At 48.4% G+C, this 23,901-nt stretch overlaps 1 protein-coding gene and 1 long non-coding RNA gene across 3 annotated transcripts in view; both read right to left on the bottom strand.

Annotated features, from left to right (window-relative positions):
• LOC122938031 (gastrula zinc finger protein XlCGF7.1-like) overlaps positions 1-13,947 on the bottom strand; it is a 35,543-nt gene extending 21,596 nt beyond the window's left edge. Inside the window, exon 1 of the mRNA XM_044293295.1 lies at positions 13,890-13,947. Within this exon, the coding sequence (XP_044149230.1) occupies positions 13,890-13,923 (34 nt within the window). The 5' untranslated portion in view covers positions 13,924-13,947. The remainder of the gene's footprint in view (positions 1-13,889) is intronic.
• Positions 13,948-14,224: 277 nt separating this feature from the next.
• On the bottom strand, positions 14,225-15,181 carry LOC122938023. Of its 2 annotated transcripts, none has more exons than XR_006389965.1 (3): positions 15,118-15,181; positions 14,591-14,715; positions 14,225-14,276 (listed from the first exon to the last, which is right to left on the bottom strand). It is a non-coding gene; the product is annotated as an uncharacterized LOC122938023 (long non-coding RNA). The 2 variants fall into 2 exon arrangements; XR_006389964.1 differs by having other exon boundaries at positions 14,591-14,704.
• Positions 15,182-23,901: the final 8,720 nt, after the last annotated feature.

Raw genomic sequence — 23,901 nt, 5'->3', positions numbered from 1 at the left:
CAAAGTCTCATATTCCACTAACTTGTGTCAAAAAATAAAATCTCACATGGACGCACCATACCCATCACGGAATCCAAATGCGTAAACATTTTTAGACATTTATATTCCAGACTTCTTCTCACGCTTTAGGGCCCCTAAAAAGCCAGGGCAGTATAAATACCCCACATGTGACCCCATTTCGGAAAGAAGACACCCCAAGGTATTCCGTGAGGGGCATATTGAGTCCATGAAAGATTGAAATTTTTGTCCTAAGTTAGCGGAAAGTGAGACTTTGTGAGAAAAAAACAAAAAAAATCAATATCCGCTAACTTATGCAAAAAAAAAATAATTTCTATGAACTCGCCAGGCCCCTCATTGAATACCTTGGGGTGTCTTCTTTCCAAAGTGGGGTCACATGTGGGGTATTTATACTGCACTGGCTTTTTAGGGGCCCGAAAGTGTGAGAAGAAGTCTGGGATCCAAATGTCTAAAAATGCCCTCCTAGAAGGAATTTGGGCCCCTTTGCGCATCTAGGCTGCAAAAAAGTGTCACACATGTGGTATCGCTGTACTCAGGAGAAGTTGGGGAATGTGTTTTGGGGTGTCATTTTACATATACCCATGCTGGGTGAGAGAAATATCTTGGTCAAATGCCAACTTTGTATAAAAAAATGGGAAAAGTTGTCTTTTGCCAAGATATTTCTCTCACCCAGCATGGGTATATGTAAAATGACCCCCCAAAACACATTGCCCAACTTCTCCTGAGTACGGCGATACCACATGTGTGACACTTTTTTGCAGCCAAGGTGGGCAAAGGGGCACATATTCCAAAGTGCACCTTTCGGATTTCGCAGGCCATTTTTTACACATTTTGATTGCAAGGTACTTCTTACACATTTGGGCCCCTAAATTGCCAGGGCAGTATAACTACGCCACAAGTGACCCCATTTTGGAAAGAAGACACCCCAAGGTATTCCGTGAGGGGCATGGCGAGTTCCTAGAATTTTTTATTTTTTGTCACAAGTTAGCGGAAAATGATGATTTTTCTTTTTTTTTCTTTTTTCCTTACAAAGTCTCATATTCCACTAACTTGCGACAAAAAATAAAAAACTCTAGGAACTCGCCATGCCCCTCACGGAATACCTTAGGGTGTCTTCTTTCCAAAATGGGGTCACTTGTGGGGTAGTTATACTGCCCTGGCAATTTAGGGGCCCAAATGTGTGAGAAGAACTTTGCAATCAAAATGTGTAAAAAATGACCGGTGAAATCCGAAAGGTGCAGTTTGGAATATGTGCCCCTTTGCCCACCTTGGCAGCAAAAAAGTGTGACACATCTGGTATCGCCGTACTCAGGAGAAGTTGGGGAATGTGTTTTGGGGTGTCATTTTACATATACCCATGCTGGGTGAAAAAAATATCTTGGCAAAAGACAACTTTTCCCATTTTTTTATACAAAGTTGGCATTTGACCAAGATATTTTTCTCACCCAGCATGGGTATATGTAAAATGACACCCCAAAACACATTCCCCAACTTCTCCTGAGTACGGCGATACCAGATGTGTGACACTTTTTTGCTGCCAAGGTGGGCAAAGGGGCACATATTCCAAAGTGCACCTTTCGGATTTCACCGGTCATTTTTTACAGATTTTGATTGCAAGGTACTTCTCACACATATGGGCCCCTAAATTGCCAGGGCAGTATAACTACGCCACAAGTGACCCCATTTTGGAAAGAAGACACCCCAAGGTATTCTGTGAGGGGCATGGTGAGTTCCTAGAATTTTTTATTTTTTGTCGCAAGTTAGTGGAATATGAGACTTTGTAAGAAAAAATAAAAAAAATAAAATCATCATCATTTTCCGCTAACTTGTGACAAAAAATAAAAAGTTCTATGAACTCACTATGCCCATCAGCGAATACCTTAGGGTGTCTACTTTCCGAAATGGGGTCATTTGTGGGGGTTTTCTACTGTTTGGGCATTGTAGAACCTCAGGAATCATGACAGGTGCTCAGAAAATCAGAGCTGTTTCAAAAAGCGGAAATTCACATTTTTGTACCATAGTTTGTAAACGCTATAACTTTTACCCAAACCATTTTTTTTTTTGCCCAAACATTTTTTTTTTATCAAAGACATGTAGAACAATAAATTTGGCGAAAAATTTATATATGGATGTCGTTTTTTTTGCAAAATTTTACAGCTGAAAGTGAAAAATGTCATTTTTTTGCAAAAAAATCGTTACATTTTGATTAATAACAAAAAAAGTAAAAATGTCAGCAGCAATAAAATACCACCAAATGAAAGCTCCATTAGTGAGAAGAAAAGGAGGTAAAATTCATTTCGGTGGTAAGTTGCATGACCGAGCGATAAACGGTGAAAGGAGTGTAGTGCAGAAGTGTAAAAAGTGCTCTGGTCATGAAGGGGGTTTCACCTAGCGGGGCTGAAGTGGTTAAGACCCCCATATATACTTGGCACAAGTACACTTCATGTGATGTGTTTTATTCCACACTGCTCTTGAGAAACGCGTTGAGCTATTATGTATTTAATAAAGAACTCTCCATTTGGAACCTTGACTTCTATTCTTTGGGACGTGGAGGAAAGTTCACAACATCCGACGAGCGATCTCGGTGGGGGAGGAGCGGGTATAGGTGTATTATGCTTATCCTATACCTCCCTCCCTGGTGAAGTAAGTCCCCCTTCGTTTTAACAATTTCTAACACTGTTTAACATTTTAAAGTACCCCCACAGTGATACACGCTCCGCCATATATCAACACTGTGAAACAGAATCAATAACTAAACTACTATAGGCACAGCTTTCAGTTGACTCACTGCACTGCACCTATCCCATCCATCTCATCTTTACCTTGGCGCACCTGTGCTATTGCCCGCCCGCCCCACACACCACCTGGGCCACTCAGGGCAAGTTTCTAGCACAATTTTTTCTTGTTTCAATTCCTGTATTTACCTTGCAGTGTACCCACGTACACTGCTTTAGGGTGCAGCCTCGGTAACAATCCACCACCACCACCAAACACCCCACCCCGGCATATACCAATAGTCCTCCTGGTGCTCCTTAATCCATTCCTCCATCATTTGTTACTGCCCTTAATTCTTTTTTCTCCCTCTTCAACGTACCCCACTAGTGACAGTGACCCCTCCAGTTTTGCATATGGAGGGGCCCCATTACCACTATTGAGGAGTTTGTTCAGGATCTTAACGCTGTCTACCCAGAATTATGTTTTACCATGCAGACGAGCCAGGAAGAAATAAGCTTCCTAGACACAATAGTTAAACTCGACCCAGCGGGTCATATAACATTAGATCTCTACAACAAACCAACTGACCGTAACAGTCTTCTTCACTATAACAGTTGTCATCCCAGGGCCACTAAACTCTCTCCCCAAATCTCAGTTTATACAAGTCAACCGCATCGTCACTGGACACTAATGTGAAAAAAATCAGACTCAAAGAAATGACGGAAAAATTTCAGACGAGAGCTTATCCACAGACTCTCCTTGATTCCACATTGAACAACATCACCGAGGTAGTCCAACCACGCAAAAAAGAACATAAAAGATTAGCCTGTGTAACAACATACCACCCCCTGGCCCCCAAAATCCATCAGGCATTGAGGAAACACTGGTCGGTACTTACAAAAGCATATCCCAACATCTCGGAATTTAGTGAACCCCCACTCACTTGCTATAAGAGACCCCACAACGTCAGAGACAAATTGGTCAAGGCCGATATAGGGAGCCTTACCAAGGTACCTAAACAAACTTTCCTGAAGAGCCAACGACTAGGAACATTCCCTTGTCTACATTGTGCACAATGCTCGAGTGTTATCAGAGGTGAACATGTTACTCACCCAAGAACTGGACGACTATACCAGATTAAGGGATTCTTTACGTGTGAATCCAGTTTTGTAATTTATGTATTGAAGTGCCCATGCGGATTGGCGTATGTGGGAGAGACAACACAACATGTTCGCGATCGAGTGAGTAGGCATAAATCCACCATTAGACTTGGACACACGTTGCTACCTGTCCCATACAATTTTAGCGAAAAAACCCATCAGGTTTCCCAATTGCGCGTCCATGTATTGGAGCAAATCGATCCTCCTAGACGCGGCGGCAACCGGATCTCGCGTCTAAAACAAAGAGAGGCATACTGGATCCACACACTCGGAACTCTTTCACCACACGGCCTCAACCGGGAATGCGATTTTTCTATCAATGTCTAATGTAACTGTAAAGATTATTGTCTCTATGTGTAATTAACAATTTTTTCATTTTTCCTTTGCAGACCCGTTGAAATGACGAGATAATTTAACCCCCCCTCCCTTTTTTTCCCTTGGTTTTTCCTTTGTCCTTTTCCCATTATCCACCCTACCCACCATTCACTACGATAGGGATATTATAGATTATCCTTATATCAACAGGTCTCTATCATTGATTATTGTACAAAAGTATGTTATGGAATGCTATGTTGTGTACTGCTGTTTGTTCTAGTGTGCCAATTCATCCCAACCATCGGATTCGCCACAGATTTATTCACATCAATAATATATACCATTGATATTCATTATTAATTACACATGCATCTGGCCCCTACAACTGATATGTCCGCATACGGACGGGCATTCATTCAAGCCCTCCTTCTGAACACTTGACAGTGGCACGTGACCTGATACTCCCGCCCCCAGACAACACAACAGACGCATGGCTTGAGCAGGTGACACGCAGGTGGAACGCACGCCTGTTCCGCCTGTGTCACGTGACTCACGCATGCGCAGCAGAACATAGTGGAGGGCCGGCCTGCGCACCTGACACGCAGGTGGAATGCATGTGCGTTCCATAGGCGTCACGTGACCCAGACGCACCATGTGACCGATAGAGCAGTGGCGCCCCTCGCCACTTTAAAAGGCGCACAGCCAGCAACCGTCCGGTGCATCCAGCGCAACACACCTGAAACACAGCATCTAAAGGTAACTACAGGACTTTAACCCCATGCCTATTTCTTATACAACTATGCTTAATATGATGCTCCTCTATGTTTGATTAGGTCACTACGGTTATGCCCGGCACTGGACTTATCCCTTTGTAATGGTTAAACTCTTTGCACTCAGGGGAGCTTCCCAATCGATCACACAATGCATTGACCACATATATGTATAGCAGGCTGGATTCCCAGCCTGCATTTGTGGGAGGGGCGTAGGGTATTTAGCCGGCTCACGCCCTCCCTCTGGTGTCGGCATCGTGCAGTGCTTCTCGGATTACGGCGACGTCATCCGAGTGCGACTTCCGGTTCCGGCTTGGGCGACGAGGCAGAGGCTACGCGTCTCCTGTGCGGCGGTCTCGCCTGTGGTAAGTGCCTTCAGCTGCTTCCCCGCCACGCCACATCTCCCGGCGCCTCCTCCGGCCCCGGCTCCACCATCAGCGCGTCTCCCTGCGGCAACGCTCGCCCGCGCACCATGCCCCGCACCATCCACCACTTCCCCGATGCGTTCCACGGTGGAACGCATTGCCAGCCCCAGTCCCGGAAGCTCCACTGCCTTCCCGATGCGTTCCACGCTGGAACGCATCGGCAGCCAGACGGGCACTAATCATGAGAGGTGCCTCCCCCACCAGCGTTCCCTGGGCTCCATCAGGGGGGCACCCCCGGCTCCGCTTCCTCCATCAGCGCCTCCTCACTGCAGCGCTCGCCCACGCACCTGCCCCGCATCATCCATCACCTCCCCGATGCGTTCCACGGTGGAACGCATCGGCAGGCGCAGTCCCGGAAGCTCCACTGCCTTCCCGGTGCGTTCCACGCTGGAACGCATCGGCAGCAACCTCGCACCACCACAAGCAGTGCCTTCCCTAACCAGCGTTCCCTGGGCCCCTCCATGGGGGCACACGGGGGGCACCCCATTCCACCACACCGTGCTCCAATACGGGGGGCACACCATCGCTCACTCCCGGTTCCTCCGCCACGGCGTCTCCCACAGGTGTCTCTCCACGCAGGGTCACATGTCGAGGTCAGTACAAACTGGGCGGGCACCTCGCGGGGATGCCGTGGCCGGTCGGCACGGGCACCGGGCACGGGCAAGGGAAATGTCCGCTCCTGTTCCAGTCCACCCTGCCGCCATCTTTATCCTTCCAGGCACATCCATGTGGTTTTGCTCTTCCTGTCTTGCACCAACACGTTTCTCTTCATGTCCTATCGCTTGTCACGTCCAGGCTCATTGCCTGTCCAAATCTCCTGATACGTCCAGTTCCGTCATAGGTCCGGTGGCCTGGTTTGTCCGGGGTCTGTTTTTCTTCATAGGTCAAGGTCTCCGAGTGTCCAGGATGGCCTCCACACCCTCCTGACCGATACGTTCGGGTCAGTCGGTGGGCCTTCAGCCTGACACGCTCAGGTTCCGTTTCGTGCCTGTTTGCCTGACACATCCAGGTTCCCGTCTGCATGTCCGTCCACCTGATACGTTCAGGATTCCGTCTTCGTGTCCGTCTGCCTGATACATTCAGGTTTCCGTTTTCATGTCCGTCTGCCTGATACGTTCAGGTTTCCGTCTTCGTGTCCGTCTGCCTGATACGTTCAGGTTTCCGTCTTCGTGTCTGTCTGCCTGATACGTTCAGGATTCCGTCTTCGTGTCTGTCTGCCTGATACGTTCAGGATTCCGTTTTTTCATGTCCGTCCGCCTGATACGTTCGGGTTCTCTGTTCCGGGTTTTTCTGCCTGACACGTTCAGGTCCTCGTCATGGCCTTTTTCTGGTCAATCCTTCGTCATGTCCTCCCTCCTGTTACGTGTGGTTCATGTCCCGTCTTGGTCAGTCAGGTTGGTGACCTGGTCATCTTTTCAGTTCTATTCTTGGGCTCGGCACCTCACTGCTAGTCACTTTCCTTTCTTACTGTCCTGTTCTATCTTTCTCTCTCCCCACAGGGGCGCCTATCACGGTCAGCTCAGGCGCCTTCGTCTGTCTCGTTGTGGGGCCTGTCGCTCGCCATTGCCATCACGCACGGGTCATGTCTCCTCACTGCCTGCTACTTTGGTCAATTCCACTCTGGCAGCCAGTTCATCTCCAGACGCGTCTCGGCTCTCGGTCGCGTTCAGGGCCCGGCGATCTTCGGTCGCTCGATCACGCCAGGTCATGTTCACCATCACCTGACACGCTCAGGCCGCTCGGTTTTTTCGTATTTTTCTTTCAGGTTGTCCTTCCATCGCCTGGTATCGTTCCAGCGTTTTTTCTTACGTTCTGGCCTGCCACCTTCAAGGTTCTTTTTTTCCGTTTCATCACCACGTAAGTTTCGTCTTACCAGCACATGTTGGGGTACCTCTCCCCGCAGGTACCAGATAAAAATTGTTTTTCCCCACTTACCAATCTCAGATTCGCAGGGTGTGAAGTTCACCCTCCTCACGGACTTGCCCAAGTTTGGTGCAATTGCTCCCAGGTTCCCAAACAATTTTCCACCCCAAACCTCCGGAGGCTTCAGGTAAGTTTTAAAAAAAAAAAAAAAAAAACAGAAGGGTTGCACGAGGAGTTGTCAATTCACGTCAGGTCCGTCCACAGGGTCCGGTTTTTCGTCACGCAACATGTCCCACGTTTCGGACATTGAGGACTCGATATCCATCCCTGAGTCGGTGGTCTCCGAGGCAGGCAGCCGAGCATCTTATAGGCATTGGACCATCCCCAAGATGATCGCCGAGCTGAGGAAGAAGGGGATCCGCCACTCGGCATCTGCACGGAAGGCAGAACTATATCGGCTGCTCTTTCCCGAATCTCCCGGCACTCCCGAACCTCCCGGAGCCTCCGAAGAACTGGTCTCCATGTCGACCATCCAGCTCTCCCTGACCCAACTCCACGCGACCATCAATAATTTAGCGTCGTCAATGTCGCACATTGATTCCAGGCTCCAGGCCGTCGAGAGCAAGATCGCTACGCCTCCTCCTCCGCCAGAGCCCGAAGCCGTTCCTTCCACTTCTCAAGCCAACGTCCCAGGTACAAGTCTGGTCTCTCCGGACATCGCCCCCGCGTTCTTTGTGCCAGAAAACATCAGGCGGGATATTCTGGCTGGAAAGGACATAAATTTGGCCGCCATTCTAATCTCCACCCATGACACGGTCGAGAACCGGACAATCGCCTGTGGTGATGTGTCTGTGGTGCTGAGGTCCAAGGATGTCCGCCTCAACAAGAAGCTGTCCATCCCCGAATTCTTGCTGACCTTCAGCCTGTACCGGGACATAGTCTGCTCCATTCATCCCCAACGCAGGGCTGAGTTAGACACCTACATGTACAAGGTCACCGAGCTGGGTTACAGATACGGCGGCACCGCCTTCTACGAGTATCACCGGTCCTTCTCTGCCAAAGCTGCAGCGGCTTTCCTCCAGCACCAGCATATCACCAACTGGGCGGTGTTGGATATGGAGATCTTTTGCAGGCACTTCGCCGGGCAGAAATCCCCTGCCTGTGCCAGCTGCCAATCGGTCCTCCATTCGTCTGATTGGTGCCCCCATGTTTCCAACCCATCCTCGGCCAGGCCCACATTCAGCTCAGGGGCGCAGAGACCCAACCCCACCATGGACAAACTCGGTCGTCCCATCTCTTTCCTGGGAAAAAATCAGATCTGCAACAACTTCAACCTGGGTTTTTGCAGCTATGACAAATGCAAGGCTTTGCACGTCTGCACCATCTGTTTCAGGGCCCATCCCCAGTCCTCCTGTTCTCAACGCACGTCAAAGCGCTCCTGACTAGGCGGGGTCAACGTTGACCTATTACTTTCCCTCCTCCAACAACATCACGATCCCAGTTTTGTCCAATTCCTCACACATGGTTTCTCGGAGGGTTTTCATACCGGGCTAGTCACCCTTCCGCAGATCAGTCATGAGTGCCCCAACCTCCTCTCCTCGATGGCGGATCCCGGGGCGGTGGACGCTCTGTTGGAGGCAGAGTTGCGGAAAGGGTTCATGATAGGTCCCTTTGCGGAATCCCCGTTCCCCCTGTACCGGGTCAGCCCCATAGGTCTGGTGACAAAAAAATCATCCAATAAAAAAAGGTTAATCTATGACCTGTCTGCTCCTCATGCATCCAGCATCCCCAGCCTAAATTCCCTGGTTCCGTCGGACGAGTTCTCCATGCAGTACTCGTCCCTGGACGAGGCCGTGGAACTCATTCTACAGGTCGGGGCAGGAGCATGGCTGTCAAAAGCAGACATCGCGGATGCTTTCAAGTTACTGCCTATCCTGCCTCACCTGTGGAAGTTCTACGGCATCAAATGGAGGGCAAAATATTATTTTGCCACCCGCTTGACGTTCGGGTCAAAGAGCAGTCCCTGGCTCTTTGACCAGTTCGCCCAAGCGCTCCATTGGCTCTTGGTCAATCATGCCCACTGCCCAAGGGTCATCCATTATCTAGATGACTTCCTGCTCATCGAGCAGGCCGCACACGCCCCGGACAGGTTGGACAGCCTCCTCAGCCTGTTCAGCCGTCTGAACGTTCCAGTGGCTCCAGCTAAGGTCGAGGGCCCCGCCAGGGTGATCACCTTCCTGGGCATCACCCTGGACACCATCAAGATGGAGGCCAGCCTCCCCCTGGACAAACTCAATAAGTTAAAGGACTCTGTGGCCAGGCTCGTGGGCACCCGCACGGTGTCAAAATTGGAACTCCAGTCTCTTCTGGGGTCCTTCAATTTTGCCGCCAGGATCATGCCCCAAGGCAGGTCTTTCACCGCCGGCTTGCTCAGACTCCTCCCAGCAGCCTCAGATCAACATTCCCTCATCCACCTCGGGCGTGATGCGCTGGCGGATCTGGCCATGTGGTCTCTGTTTTTGTCCAGCTGGAATGGCATCTCTCTCTTCGTTCCTCAGTGGGACGAGGCCTCCCCCCTGGTGTTCTCCGATGCTGCGGCTTCCCTCGGTTTCGGGGCCATCTGCGGGGATCAATGGTTCGCGGGTCCCTGGCCCACGCAGGTCTCCTCAGACCAAGAGGCTGCCAGGTCCTCCCCCCTGCTCGAGGTTTATCCCATCGTCGCAGCCGCTCTGGTCTGGGGTCAGTCATGGAGCAACAGGCCAGTGTGCTTCATGACTGACAACCAGGCGGTGGTCGACATCCTCGCCAGGGGCAGGTCCAGCTCCCCCAAGGTCATGCGCCTGGTCCGCAGGCTCACCTGGCTGTCTCTTGCACATAACTTTCGTGTCATCTGCAGGCACATAGAGGGCAAGAAGAATACCGCGGCCGATGCTCTGTCCCGGTTAAACTTTAATTTGTTTTTTCAGGTTATGCCGGGAGCACGGAGAGTCGGGATCAACCCTCCGGGGTTCGAAGCCCTGGTCATGGACTAGAAGAATACATTTCCGCAGCCCACGGCCTCATACGCAAGTCTCTCTCGGCCAACTCCGCCCGGAACTATTTAACAGGGTGGAACACCTTCAGGCGTTTTGCCCGCCTTCACCCCAGGGGGGGCAGGGACAGAGTCTCCTTCGTCCTGGCCTTCCTGGCTTACTGCCACAGGGACCTCCATCTGTCCCACAATACCATCAGACTTTATTTAGCAGGCATCCAGCACCACCATATGATCAGTCACCCCAATCATGCCTCCTTCTTTTCTTCACAGGCGGTCAAGGCAGTTCTGAGAGGCATCCAGAAGCTCTCTTCCCCTTCCATACCCACCCGACAACCAGTCACAGGGGAACTATTCCAAAAAATTTCTGCCGCCCTAGATGGTAATCCCTTTGGCCCTTTCAGAAGCTTGATCCTCAAAGCCGCTCTCTACCTCAGCTTCTATGGGTTTCTCAGGCCGGGGGAATTCTGCTGCACCTCAGCCCGGAACTCAGGACCAGTCATCAGCCAGCTCCACCATAGTTCAGACCACTTCACTTTCTCCCTACCTTCCTCCAAAACCTCCCAGGTCGGTCCACCGGTACAGATCGAATACTTCAATTCGTGCAATCTTTGGTGCCCAGTGTCCGTGTTCAGTCAGCTGCTCTCCTCTCTCCATGACAGAACTCCCGATAGCCCCCTACTGCCATTTCCCGTGCTGTCGCTGACATCCGCGCAGTTCATCAGGCATATGCGTTCCATAGCTTCGGGTCTGGGGTTCCACGCGGCTTCCATTTCCGGACACTCCTTCCGAATCGGGGCCGCATCGGCAGCCTCCAAACACGGTGTCCCCGCTCACGTCATACGGAAGATGGGACGATGGCAATCTTCCTGCTTTTCCCGCTACATCCCTCATCCACGGGTCGAAATTGCCAAAGCCTTTTCCAGTCTGGTTCTGTAAAACTCCCAACAGTAAACCACCTAAAAATCCTTGTTTTGCCCCCTTTTTTGGCAACCCGCGTCACGTGGCTAAAGGCACACCACTAGCCAAGTCCACACCACCAGCCTAGTCAGGTCCCACCGTGTTCGTCCACACCTTCTTCCCACACTCCCCCGGAGCCTTGACCACAAGTATAGCAGGCTGGATTCCCAGCCTGCATTTGTGGGAGGGGCGTAGGGTATTTAGCCGGCTCACGCCCTCCCTCTGGTGTCGGCATCGTGCAGTGCCCCACCCGACCCTCCCTCTCTTTCAGCTTCATTCAGCTCAGACTCCCTGGGTTAGCCCCCTTTTTGGCTACCCGCGTCACGTGGCTAAAGGCACACCACTAGCCAAGTCCACACCACCAGCCTAGTCAGGTCCCACCGTGTTCGTCCACACCTTCTTCCCACACTCCCCCGGAGCCTTGACCACAAATATATATTACTCAATATGATCCCATGACCCACTAGGTGGATCACTTATCCCACATGTCTAGTCACATTTGCAAGTGTGTTTTATGTTGGGTAACATCCCGTACGTGCAACTATGGCACTGGAATATATAGTGTGCACAACCCTATTTGCTTACAGCACCATCTCAGACTATACTTGCTCAAACCGTATTCGCTGGCATCAACGTGTTCACTCTTAGAATGCAACAAACTGTCAATTGTTTTTACAATATGTTCTCTGTATATATTCTTTCCCCTATGTTCAATGTATATATATATATATACTAAATTTTCCTTCTATAATTCCTCTCATCTAACCAAGATCTTGATGCATATATCCTGTGACTTATACCAATATGCATTATTTTCCAGATTTAAGACCGCTGAAGAAGGCCTTGACAGGCCGAAACGTCTGGTCATTTTTCTTCTATAGATTAAGCTGTAAAACATGCACTGGAACTTGATCATATGATGACAAAAAATTAAAATTTAATAAGCAATACGAAAAACTGTGTGCTGCAATCCTTCTATTATTACTCCTCCAATACTGACCCCTGAGGTACCCGACTAGTGACAGTGACCCAATCTGAGAGTGTATCATTAATAACCACCCTCTGTTTTCTATCACTGAGCCGGTTACTTACCCACATACAGACGTTTTGTTGACATAGTTTGACATGACCGATCCCTCATGAAGCCATGCTGATATGACGTTATTTGCTTATTTTCATTGAGGTGCCCCAAGATAGTATCCCTTAGAAAACCTTCAAACAAAAAAAGGATGCCGCCCGTGTGCCTTCTGCAATTTGCGGAACGGAACAGGAGGCCCATTATAGAAATGCCTATTGTTGTCTGCATAACTGTTTTTTTACGATACTGATTATATACGGGTCTGCGATGACCTGCTCCCAGGAATTTATGAAGGAGCTGAGTCTTCCCCCAACACAAGAACATAGTCCTACCACTTTACAAATCGCTAGTCAGACCACACATGGAGTGCTGTGTACAGTTCTGGGCTCCTGTGAACAAGGCAGACATAGCAGAGCTGGAGAGGGTCCAGAGGAGGGCAACTAAAGTAATAACTGGAATGGGGCAACTACAGTACCCTGAAAGATTATCAACATTAGGGTTATTCACTTTAGAAAAAGACGATTGAGGGGAGATCTATAAAGGATCACGTTACTTAACCTGTGAGGTGAACTTTGTAAAAAAAAGAAAAAAAAAAGAAAAAAAAGAAAATGGATTTGCAGTTTCTGTCACCTCCCCTTCGAAAATGGCATAAAAAGTACATATCACTGCACATGACGGCTCTTACCTTGTGATATAAGAGGCTGGTGCTCCTCCATTACATGTCACTGCACACACGTGTATACACTGCACATGACGGCTCTCACCTTGTGATATAAGAGGCTGGTGCTCCTCCATTACATGTCACTGCACACACGTGTATACACTGCACATGACGGCTCTTACCTTGTGATATAAGAGGCTGGTGCTCCTCCATTACATGTCACTGCACACACGTGTATACACTGCACATGACGGGTCTTACCTTGTGATATAAGAGGCTGGTGCTCCTCCATTACATGTCACTGCACACACGTGTATACACTGCACATGACGGCTCTTACCTTGTGATATAAGAGGCTGGAGCTCCTCCATTACATGTCACTGCACACACGTGTACACACTGCACATGACTGCTCTTACCTTGTGATATAAGAGGCTGGTGCTCCTCCATTACATGTCACTGCACACACGTGTATACACTGCACATGACGGCTCTTACCTTGTGATATAAGAGGCTGGTGCTCCTCCATTACATGTCACTGCACACACGTGTATACACTGCACATGACGGCTCTTACCTTGTGATATAAGAGGCTGGAGCTCCTCCATTACATGTCACTGCACACACGTGTATACACTGCACATGACGGCTCTTACCTTGTGATATAAGAGGCTGGTGCTCCTCCATTACATGTCACTGCACACACGTGTACACACTGCACATGACGGCTCTTACCCTGTGATATAAGAGGCTGGTGCTCCTCCATTACATGTCACTGCACACACGTGTATACACTGCACATGACGGCTCTTACCCTGTGATATAAGAGGCTGGTGCTCCTCCATTACATGTCACTGCACACACGTGTATACACTGCACATGACGGGTCTTACCTTGTGATATAAGAGGCTGTTGCTCCTCCATCATGGCCTCCTTGTACAGATCCTTGTGACCTTCTATATACTCCCACTCCTCCATGGAGAAATAGACAGTGACGTCCTGACACCTTATAGGAACCTGACAACACAATGACACCGTCATCACCCAGACCCCTCCAGTCCTGTTACTGGAGAATTTCCCAGCATTCCCAGCAGTGTCACCTCTCCAGTCAGCAGCTCCATCATCTTGTGGGTGAGTTCTAGGATCTTCTGCTCATGTATCAGGGGGTGAGGGGGAGGCTCTGTGATGGGGTGAGGGGTCCTGCTCCGCCCTCCTGACTCCTGGAGATGGATGATGGGAGTCACACAGTCCCCCGATGTCTTCTTCACTATTGTGTACTCCTGTGGATGGAGAGAGACACTTAGGAAATAAACCCTTCAGGGGCCATGTGCTCTCCTCCGGCCCTTTCCTCCTGGTACAACGTGCCTACTTACCTTCTCATGGCTCCTACAACATGACTATTGGTCACTGGTCACATGATACATCACTCACCATACTGGGGGCTGATCTTCAGGTTCTCCATCACTTGGAAGGTCTGGAGGCCGTTCTCCAGGACCCTGGACTCTTCCTATCACTTCCTATGATGGATTCTCCTTCCCGATGTCTGACTTGTTACAGAATACAATAAAGAGGAGAGAAATCTAGAAAAGTTTACCTCTCCGCTCAGCAGGGAGATGATCTCCAAGGTGAGGTCTAATATTCTTCTGCTGATCTCCTTCCTGTCCATCCTTGGTGGCTCATTCAGGAGAAGGCTCGTATTGCTGGTTTTCTTCATGACATCTCCAAAAAGAAAGGAATAAAGGTTAATCAGTGAGTCCCATGTCCCCGATAATGAGGGCGAAAAAATGTACAACTCATCCGGCAAAACTCAGACCCTCATAAAGCTGCACTGACGGGAAAACCCTGAGCTCCGGGTGTATCTAAGCTCCTGGCAGTGCAGAGTGTATCTAAGCTCCTGGCAGTGCAGTGTGTATCTAAGCTCCTGGCAGTGAAAACCTCATTCACACAGAGCAGATTCTCTGATCCAGCTCCAAATGGTGACAACCCCCACTATCCGCACTACTACTCCCCCCATCATACTAAGCTGAGGAGCGGAGGATTCCTTGTGTGTAATGGAGGAGAATCTCCAGAGGTGACATGTCTGAGCTCTCCACCACACTGTCTCCTCACAGCTCATCTTACCTGCAGGCTGGAGGAATGGCTGATACCAGAGAGAACAAGAGCCCTGACTACCGACCAGGACCTGCCCAGTATCTGCTGCTGGGTAATGCCTACAATGTATGGGCTCTGGAGAGGTCTAGGACACTTTATGAGGTGATGTTCTGATTTGGAGGCTGAAGGACTTTTCCTACAAGTTCTGTGAGGGATCAGATTAGACATTAGTTCTCAGAAGGAATTGGGGGCGGGGCTAGATTCTGTCAGAAGCCCCTTCAGTTTAGAATGTACTGTGAGAGCTAAAGGACCTGTGATGATGTCACCGTCATGTGATCAGTGCAAGGGGCGGAGCTATCCAGGAGAGTCACTGATCACATGACGGCGACGTCACCCCAGGTCCTTCACCACCTCTTCTCCTCTCCACTGCTGAGACCCACCCCCTGCACTGATCACATGATGGTGACGTCACCCCAGGTCCTTCAGCTCTGGCAGTGCAGCAGATACTGGGCAGGTCCTGGTCGGTAGTCAGGGCTCTTGTTCTCTCTGGTATCAGCCATTCCTCCAGCCTGCAGGTAAGATGAGCTGTGAGGAGACAGTGTGGTGGAGAGCTCAGACATGTCACCTCTGGAGATTCTCCTCCATTACACACAAGGAATCCTTCTCCTCAGCTTAGTATGATGGGGGGAGTAGTAGTGGGGATGGTGGGGGTTGTCATCAATCTGTGCTGGATGAGAGAATCTGCTCTGTGTGAATGAGGTTTTCAGCCAATTCTCATCCGTCATTTTATACAGAATTGTCCAGTGTCCTCCTGGCTCCTCCTCCCCTCAAAGGCCCTATAGTTACCATGGAGACCGGGCCTGCTTATCGCTTATGGGTCTGTGGATTGTTACTGAGGAAGGACCCAGGAGCATGCTTTAAGGCCCCATTCACACGTCCGCAATGTCGTTCCGAATTTTGCGGAACGGAATTCCGGACCCATTCATTTCTATGAGGCCGCACGATGTGCGGCCTGGCTCCGGAACTGCGGACCCGCACTTCCTGGTTCGCATTTCCGTTCCTAAAAATTGCAATTGGGGACAAGAATAGGCATATTCTATTAGTGCCGGCGATGTGCGGTCCGCAAAATGCAGAACGCACATTGCCGGTGTCCGTGTTTTTTCAGATTCGTGGATCCGCAAAACACAGTACGGACGTGTGAATGGAGCCTTAGGGGATAACTCCCATCATCCATTCTCACCTCCTCATCGTGCCTATTATATGGCGGATATGAAATGTGATGTAAGAGGTGATGCAGGAATTGATAATGATGACTTATCCTCAGGTCGTTATCACATCGGTGGGGGTCCGAGTCCCAAGGCTGTTTCAGGGGCTGCTGTGAGCGCCCGGTATCTCTCCCAAGCACAGCGCCACACATCGTATAGTGGCCGTGCTTGGTATCGGTATTGGGGCTGAACTGCAAGTAGGCGATATGACCGATGTACGGACAGTGAAACAGCTGATCGCCAATCTGATATTGATTAGCAGATAATCCACAGGAAATAAGGTTGCCACCCGGCCAGTAACTCACCCGCCAAGCTGGTGATTTTATTTCTACTGCCAATAATAATTAGCGGTATTTTTCTACAAGGACTGTTACTAATGAGGCTTCCATTGTGAGGCGCTCATCAGTACAGCCTTCCCCCCCACTTATGTTAAGAAAAAAAAAAACTTCACCTCCTCCATTTGGTGAACACTCACTGCTGACCAGAAGATCAGGACAGGACCTGTGAAGCCGTGATAATGAGGACCGGCACTCACCTGTAGTTTTCTTGCATAAATCGTTTATTGCCACATATTATGGGGGACTTCAACTACCCAGATATAGACTGAACAATTACCTTTCCCAACTGGTTCAGGACCCGACTAGACGGACGGCCATACTGGACTTAGTATTAACCAATAGACCTGACAGAACAACAGATGTGCAGGTTGGGGGATACCTGGGAAATAGTGACCATAAATGTCACAGGGCGCCAAAGGCGCACTCGGTCTCCCATCAGCCGCTGACCTGGTGCTTAGCTTCAGGAGCGAGGATCTGTGTTTGGCCTCGTTCCCAGGGCGGCTTTGCTAGCTGGGAGGCTCCCTGCTCCTAGGTCTGCCTTGAGCGCCGAGCTGATCACTCGGTGCTCGACTTGTCTGTCTGACCCCGGCTTCCACCTGACGTTTCTTTGCGGACTCCTGTTGTACTTAGTTTCTCTCCTGGTATTTGACCTCGGCTTTTCCTGACTATTCTCTGCTCATTCCTTAGTACTGCGTAGCTCTCTAGGTATTGACCCGGTCCGTTCACGTTCCGTTATTTGTCTTGTCTGTCTTCCCAGCACGTATCCTAAGTTAGGGACTGCCATCTAGTTGTCCCCTGTCATTAGGACTTGCGAGGCAAGTAGGCAGGACCAGGGGTGAGGGTGGAGCGCAGTGGTCACTATCCTCCCCCCTGTGTGTAGTGTACGTGACCGTCACAATAAAGAGAGAACCTTCCAATTATCATTCAAAAGAGCGTTTCTACAGGGAGGAACACAAATACAAATCTTCAAAAAAGCTAAATTTAGCCAACTAAGAGAGGCCACAGGCGTAACTGGGACAAAGTCCTAAAAAATAAAAATACAGCCACAAAATGGGATATTTTTAAAAGCATCCTAAAATCTAATTGTGAGAGGTACATACCGTATGGGAATAAAAAGTTAAGGAGCAAAAAAGAAAATGTGGATAAATAGAACTGTAAAGAAAGCAATAAATGTCAAAAAAGAAAGCATATAAATCACTAAAACAGGAGGGTGGCACGGAAGCATGAGAAAAATATAAAGAAAAAAATAGAATATGTAAAAAAAAAAAAAAAAAGCGGCCAAACTAGAGACCGAGAGATTAATTGCCAAGAGAGTAAAACTAACCCTAAAATGTTCTTTAATTATATAAATGTTAAAAAGTATAAATCTGAAGGTGTCGGCCCGTTAAAGAGTAATGAGAGGGGAAGTCGCAGAGAGCGATGAGGAGAAAGCAAAGCTGTTAAATATTTTTTTCTCCACTGTATTCAGTGAGGAAAATAAACTGTCAGATGACATGCAGAATGTAAAAATAAATTCCCCATTAAAAGTGTCCTGTCTGACCCAGGAAGAAGTACAACAGCGACTTAAAAAGATAAAAATAGACAAATCGCCAGGACCAGATGGCATACACCCCCGTATCCTAATAGAATTAAGTAATGTCATAGTCAGACCCTTATTTCTGATATTTGCAGACGCTATACTGACAGGGAATGTCCCACAGGATTGGCGCATGGCAAATGTGGTGCCAATATTCAAAAAGGGTCCAAAAACAGAGCCTGGAAACTATAGGCCGGTAAGTTTAACATCTGTCGTGGGTAAACTGTTTGAAGGTTTTCTAAGAGATGCTATCTTGGGGTACCTCAATGAAAATAAGCCGACTGTCTGAAAACAACGGAAAAACGAATAAATGCAAATACAATTTCATAACACGTTACAACTCAGCACACCACAAAATTAGGGAAATCCTAAACAGCCACTGGTTTATCCTACAGAGGGACCCCATTTTAGGTGGAACGGTGGCCAGCCAACGACCCCTAACCTTCCGTAGAGCAAGGTCACTAAAAGAGATGGTGGCTCCATCATGTCCCATGAGAGATGCTATCTAGAGCATCTCAACGGAAATAAGCAAATAACATCATACCAGCATGGCTTCATGATGGATCGGTCATGCCAAACTAATTTAATCAGTTTCTATAAGGGGGTAAGTTCTAGACTTGACAGCGGCGAATCAATGGATGTCGTGTATCTGGACTTCTCCAAAGCATTTGACACTGTACCACATAAAAGGATAGAATATAAAATGAGAATGCTCGGACTGGGAGAAAACGTCTGTATGTGGGTAAGTAACTGGCTGAGGGATAGAAAACAGAGGGTGGTTATTAACGGTACACACTCAGATTGGGTCACTGTCACTAGTGGGGTACCTCAGGGGTCAGTATTAAGCCCTATTCTCTTCAATATATAAATGATCTTGTAGAAGGCTTGCATAGTAAAATATCAATTTTCGCAGATGACACTTAACTGTGAAAAGTAATTAACACTGAAGAGGACAGTATACTACTACAGAGGGATCTGCATAGATTGGAGGCTTGGGCAGATAAGTGGCAGATGAGGTTTAACACTGACAAACTAAGCTGCAAAAACCAGTGTCAGGCAGCTGCTGTCAAGGCCAATAAGATAATGGGTTGCATCAGAAGGGGCATAGATGCCCGTGATGAGAACATAGTCCTACCACTTTACACATCACTAGTCAGACCACACATGGAGGACTGTGTACAGTTCTGGGCTCCTGTGAACAAGGCAGACATAGAGCTGGAGAGGTTCCAGAGGAGGGCAACTAAAGTAATAACTGGAATGGGGCAACTACAGTGCCCTGAAAGATTATCAAAATTAGGGTTATTCACTTTAGAAAAAAGACAACCGAGGGGAGATCTAATTACTATGTATAAGTATATCAGGGGTCAGTACAGAGATCACTCCCATCATCTATTTATCCCCAGGACGGTGACTGTGACGAGGGGACATCCTCTGCGTCTGGAGGAAAGAAGGTTTGTACACAAACATAGAAGAGGGTTCTTTACGGTAAGAGCAGTGAGACTATGGAGCTCTCTGCCTGAGGAGGTGGTGATGGTGAGTACAATAAAGGAATTCAAGAGGGGCCTGGATGTATTTCTGGAGCGTAATAATGTTACAGGCTATAACTACTAGAGAGGGGTCGTTGATCCTGGGAGTTATTCTGATGCCTGATTGGAGTCGTGAAGGAATTTTTTATTCCCCTAAAGTGAGGAAAATTGGCTTCTACCTCCCGTTTTTTTTTTGCCTTCTATTGGATCAACTTGCAGGATGACAGGCCAAATTGGATGGACAAATGTCTTTTTTTGGCCTTATGTACTATGTTACTATATTGGTAAAACGTGACGCGTTTCAGCACAAACCTGTGCCTTCCTGTTTGAGTATATTTGTCCCCTCCTACTTGTTTTACCCCGCCTTTTGTCAATTTGGACTCGCTTTCAACCTGGGGTCATTTTATTTTATTTTTTGCCAAGGCCATTTTAAGTTCTTTGTACACCCCTGGTCGCACTATGTTTTTTTCCAGAAGAGTAAAAATACTCCTCTGACCATTTTTGAGGAGTATTTTTACCCGAGGAGAACTACGAAAGTTACGGTAATTAAAATACATAATACATAGGCCTGCACTCACTCACATCTGCGTTTGGTGCCTCTGTTGTAGATTCTGTTGAAAGACCAGACAAAAAAGCCTCATATGCAGCACTTTTTTGTCTGGTAAAAAGGCAGGATCGTGAACGGAAACTGAACGGATCCCACCATAGTCGGCAGACTCTGTTCAGCTTCTTCTCTGTGGGGTGACAGGAGGAGGGGGGGAGCAGGGTCACCAGTGGGGTGACAGGAGGAAGGGGGAGCAGGGTTACTAATGGGGTGATGCACCTGGACACACCCTCCTCCCTGAAGTTGGGGGATGGGTGCCCTAGACGAGAGTATTTATAGCCGCTCTCACATAGGCAAGACATGCCAGTCATGAATAAGAACTTACCTGTTCGAAACGCGTAGATTGAACCAGGACCTGTGAAGTTTTATTGCCGTCTTTTTGTCACTGAAAATAAAGAAAATATCACTCAAGAAAGAAGTGGTGCTGGAAAATCCTTCTTTATCGCTACTATCCAGGTCTTACCTTCATTTCCGTGCACCCGGGGAGGAACATTTGCATCATTACCAAATAAGGGTGAGCTGGATACCTATATTAATTACTAATAGGGTGACAGGAGGAGGGGGGGATGAGGGTCACTAGCGGGGTGACAGGAGGAGGGGGGAGCAGGGTCACTAGTGGGGTGACAGAAGGAGGGGAGAGCAGGGTTACTAGTGGGGTGACAGGAGGAGGGGGGAGCAGGGTCACTAGTGGCGGGGAGCAGGGTCACTAGTGGGGTGACAGGAGGAGATGGGAGCAAGGTAACTAGTGGGGTGACAGGAGGAGGGGGGAGCAGAGAACTGGGAGACTGGACGAAACCATGATTAGGGGAGGGGGGAATCACTTACTTGAAGACTGACAAGCTGGGCTTTTCACTGCCACAACATGGCCAGGGGGGTCACATGCCCGGGGGCAGCTCTTCTCTCAGATCAGTCACACAAGTTCACGGGTCCTTAGCTCTCCAGCGGCCCTGTCATGTTTCCTGGGGTCCTTGGGCAGCGCACCCTACTCTCCTTACTACAGTCACCCCCGGGAGCTGGCCCCTTCTTCCAGCTCCTGACAGCTTTACCTGCCTGACCAAACCTGTATCGCTCTGGCGCGCCAATACCCAACCAATAACAAAGCTCCTTGCTGTAAGGAGCTTTGTTATTGGTTATTTCAGGCACAGGCAGGATGGCTGCGCTGCCCACGCCGTTCACAGCACTCACTGCCAGGGGGTAAAACCGCCTGAACAAGCGCCATAGACGCTTGTACAGGCGTTAATGCGACCTCTGCCCCTGGTAATATGTATGAATATACTATTATAGTTGTAAGTATTATACTGTTGGAGAAACCCCTCTGTTTGGACAGAATTCATTGGGAGAGACTCATGGGGTCTCCACATCTGCCAGGGGGTTTCTTATTGAAGGCAGGTTTTCGACGCACCAGAGAGAAAGAAAAACATAGATCCAGTGTTTCCAGGTATTTTTCTCTTGGGGGTCAATGCCCTGCAGAGTATTTTATTTTTAGCAAACATAGTTAGGTGGGAATATATTCATCAAATCGGTGTAAAATAAAACCACACATTTACCTATTATTATGAAGACTAGACATGACGCAAATTACATAGGGTACAGGAAACATTATACATTTGTCAGATTCAGTGTATTCCAATGCAGTGCTGCCACCTACAGGCCAACATTGGAATATACTAGTAATTTGCCTGGAAGCCTTGTACAGGCTCAGGCCTATTACTGGCACGGATCGCCTTCCCTGATCTCAGCCAGGGTAAGGCGACTCAGGGCGGGAAGCATGTGGCTTGGCTTGTGGTTTTACCGCTGTCAGACGCAGTGGTCACATTTGACCGTGGCATCTGAGAGGTTAAATGTCTGTGATCAGTATTATCGACGATCGTCGACATTACCATGGGCCTCTACTGTTTAAGACGGTGAAATACAGCTATGGCGCCTGCTGTGCTCACGAGCAAGCGCCATCTTTAAAGACCAGAAAGTGTTAAGTGAGTATACGATCAAATATGAATTAATTTGTACATAATACTCCTTAAAGGTAAATACTTGTTGTTGTCATTGGTGTTATGTCGGTAGCTCATTTGTGTCATCCATTGCAGGCAGTGAGCTAGAGATTAATCCTGATAGTAGCCCCTGCAGTGCACCAGGGGGTACAGAAGTACAGGGACAGTTGAGATTTTGTTTTCTGGCCTGTGCATGATTGCTCTTTGGGATCCTTTCATTTCATCTTGTTGGAAGGCTTCACACCAGTCTAATTCTTCTCATTCATTACATTACAGGTCTCTCTTCCTCCTTTGATGGAGGAGCAGAGGGACATGTTGACTTGTGACATCACTAAGGAAATTAAGTCAACTATTAAAGGCCTTCATAAGTGCAAATCTCCTGGCCCCGATGGCTACACAGTGGGAAATTATAACGTTCTGGTAGAAGAAATTACTTGTTCTTTGCTGAGCTACTACAACAATGTTCTGCACACAGGCTCAATGCTGGATTCCTATTAAGAAGACTTACAGCAAACTGCTCCCCAAAGATGGAAAAAAAATCCTAATAATCAAGTTCATATCAACTGGTTTTCTTGATGGACCTTGCCTTGAAATTATTGTCAAAATTGCTAAATTATCTTTCCTGCTTCTTAAAGAGTCTCTGGCAGCATGATCAACCCTATTTAACCATACCATGTGGCATACTGTCCTGAAGAAGGATAGTTCCGGACCATGTCTATTGCTGCCAGTACTTTCCTTTAGAACCATTTAAATTGACCAAAGTAATATCTCCCTGCTTCCTGTCACCCTTAGGCTGGGGCTACACGACGACACATGTCACCTGACACATAGGGTACAACATTCATGTTGCGTAACATATTTTATAATGCTAGTCTATAGTGTCGCACTGCAACATGCTGCAAAAATCTTGGATGTTTTTTTTTTGCGACAGTAGCAGCATGTCACAGTACGACACCATAGACTAGCATCATAAAGTATGTCGCGCGACATGACTGTCGTCATGTGGCCTTAGCCTTGAGGTCCTCTTACGGGGACCGATAATACAGTCGATTTTCGAGGATGAGCGTTTGTACCAGTGTAAAATGTGCTAGTGATCACCTGATGAACAAGCGAATATGATTGTGTTGTTCTGCTAGCTCCAAAATTCATCATTCCTATGCAGCAGATCGTACTGTATAAACAGCAATCTTGTGCGCAGCAAGAATGAATTTCTATGGGGAAAAGCAATTGCCATATCGGTCACTTGTCCCCATACACATGAGCCTACCGATGTGTTCGGCCAGAGCACACAAGCACTTTGGTGCTCGCTCAACACTATCCTTCGTCTGAATTCTTCCTTGAACAAAGCTTCAGGTGGGAGAACGAGGAGCAAGTCAGAGCAGTAGATGTTCACCAGGATTTCACTTTACAACATTGGGGCACATTTTGTAAGACCAGCGTTTTAGATGCCGGTATTAATCAGCTCCTGCGCTGGTGGTGGATCTGCCGCAGTTATGTAGAGATGCTGGCCTCTATAT

The sequence above is a fragment of the Bufo gargarizans genome, chromosome 1 (genome assembly GCF_014858855.1).
Source record: "Bufo gargarizans isolate SCDJY-AF-19 chromosome 1, ASM1485885v1, whole genome shotgun sequence".
Taxonomy (NCBI): Eukaryota; Metazoa; Chordata; class Amphibia; order Anura; family Bufonidae; genus Bufo; species Bufo gargarizans.
The sequence above is the reverse complement of the archived record's forward strand: the minus strand, read 5'-3'. Positions and strand labels throughout refer to the sequence as shown.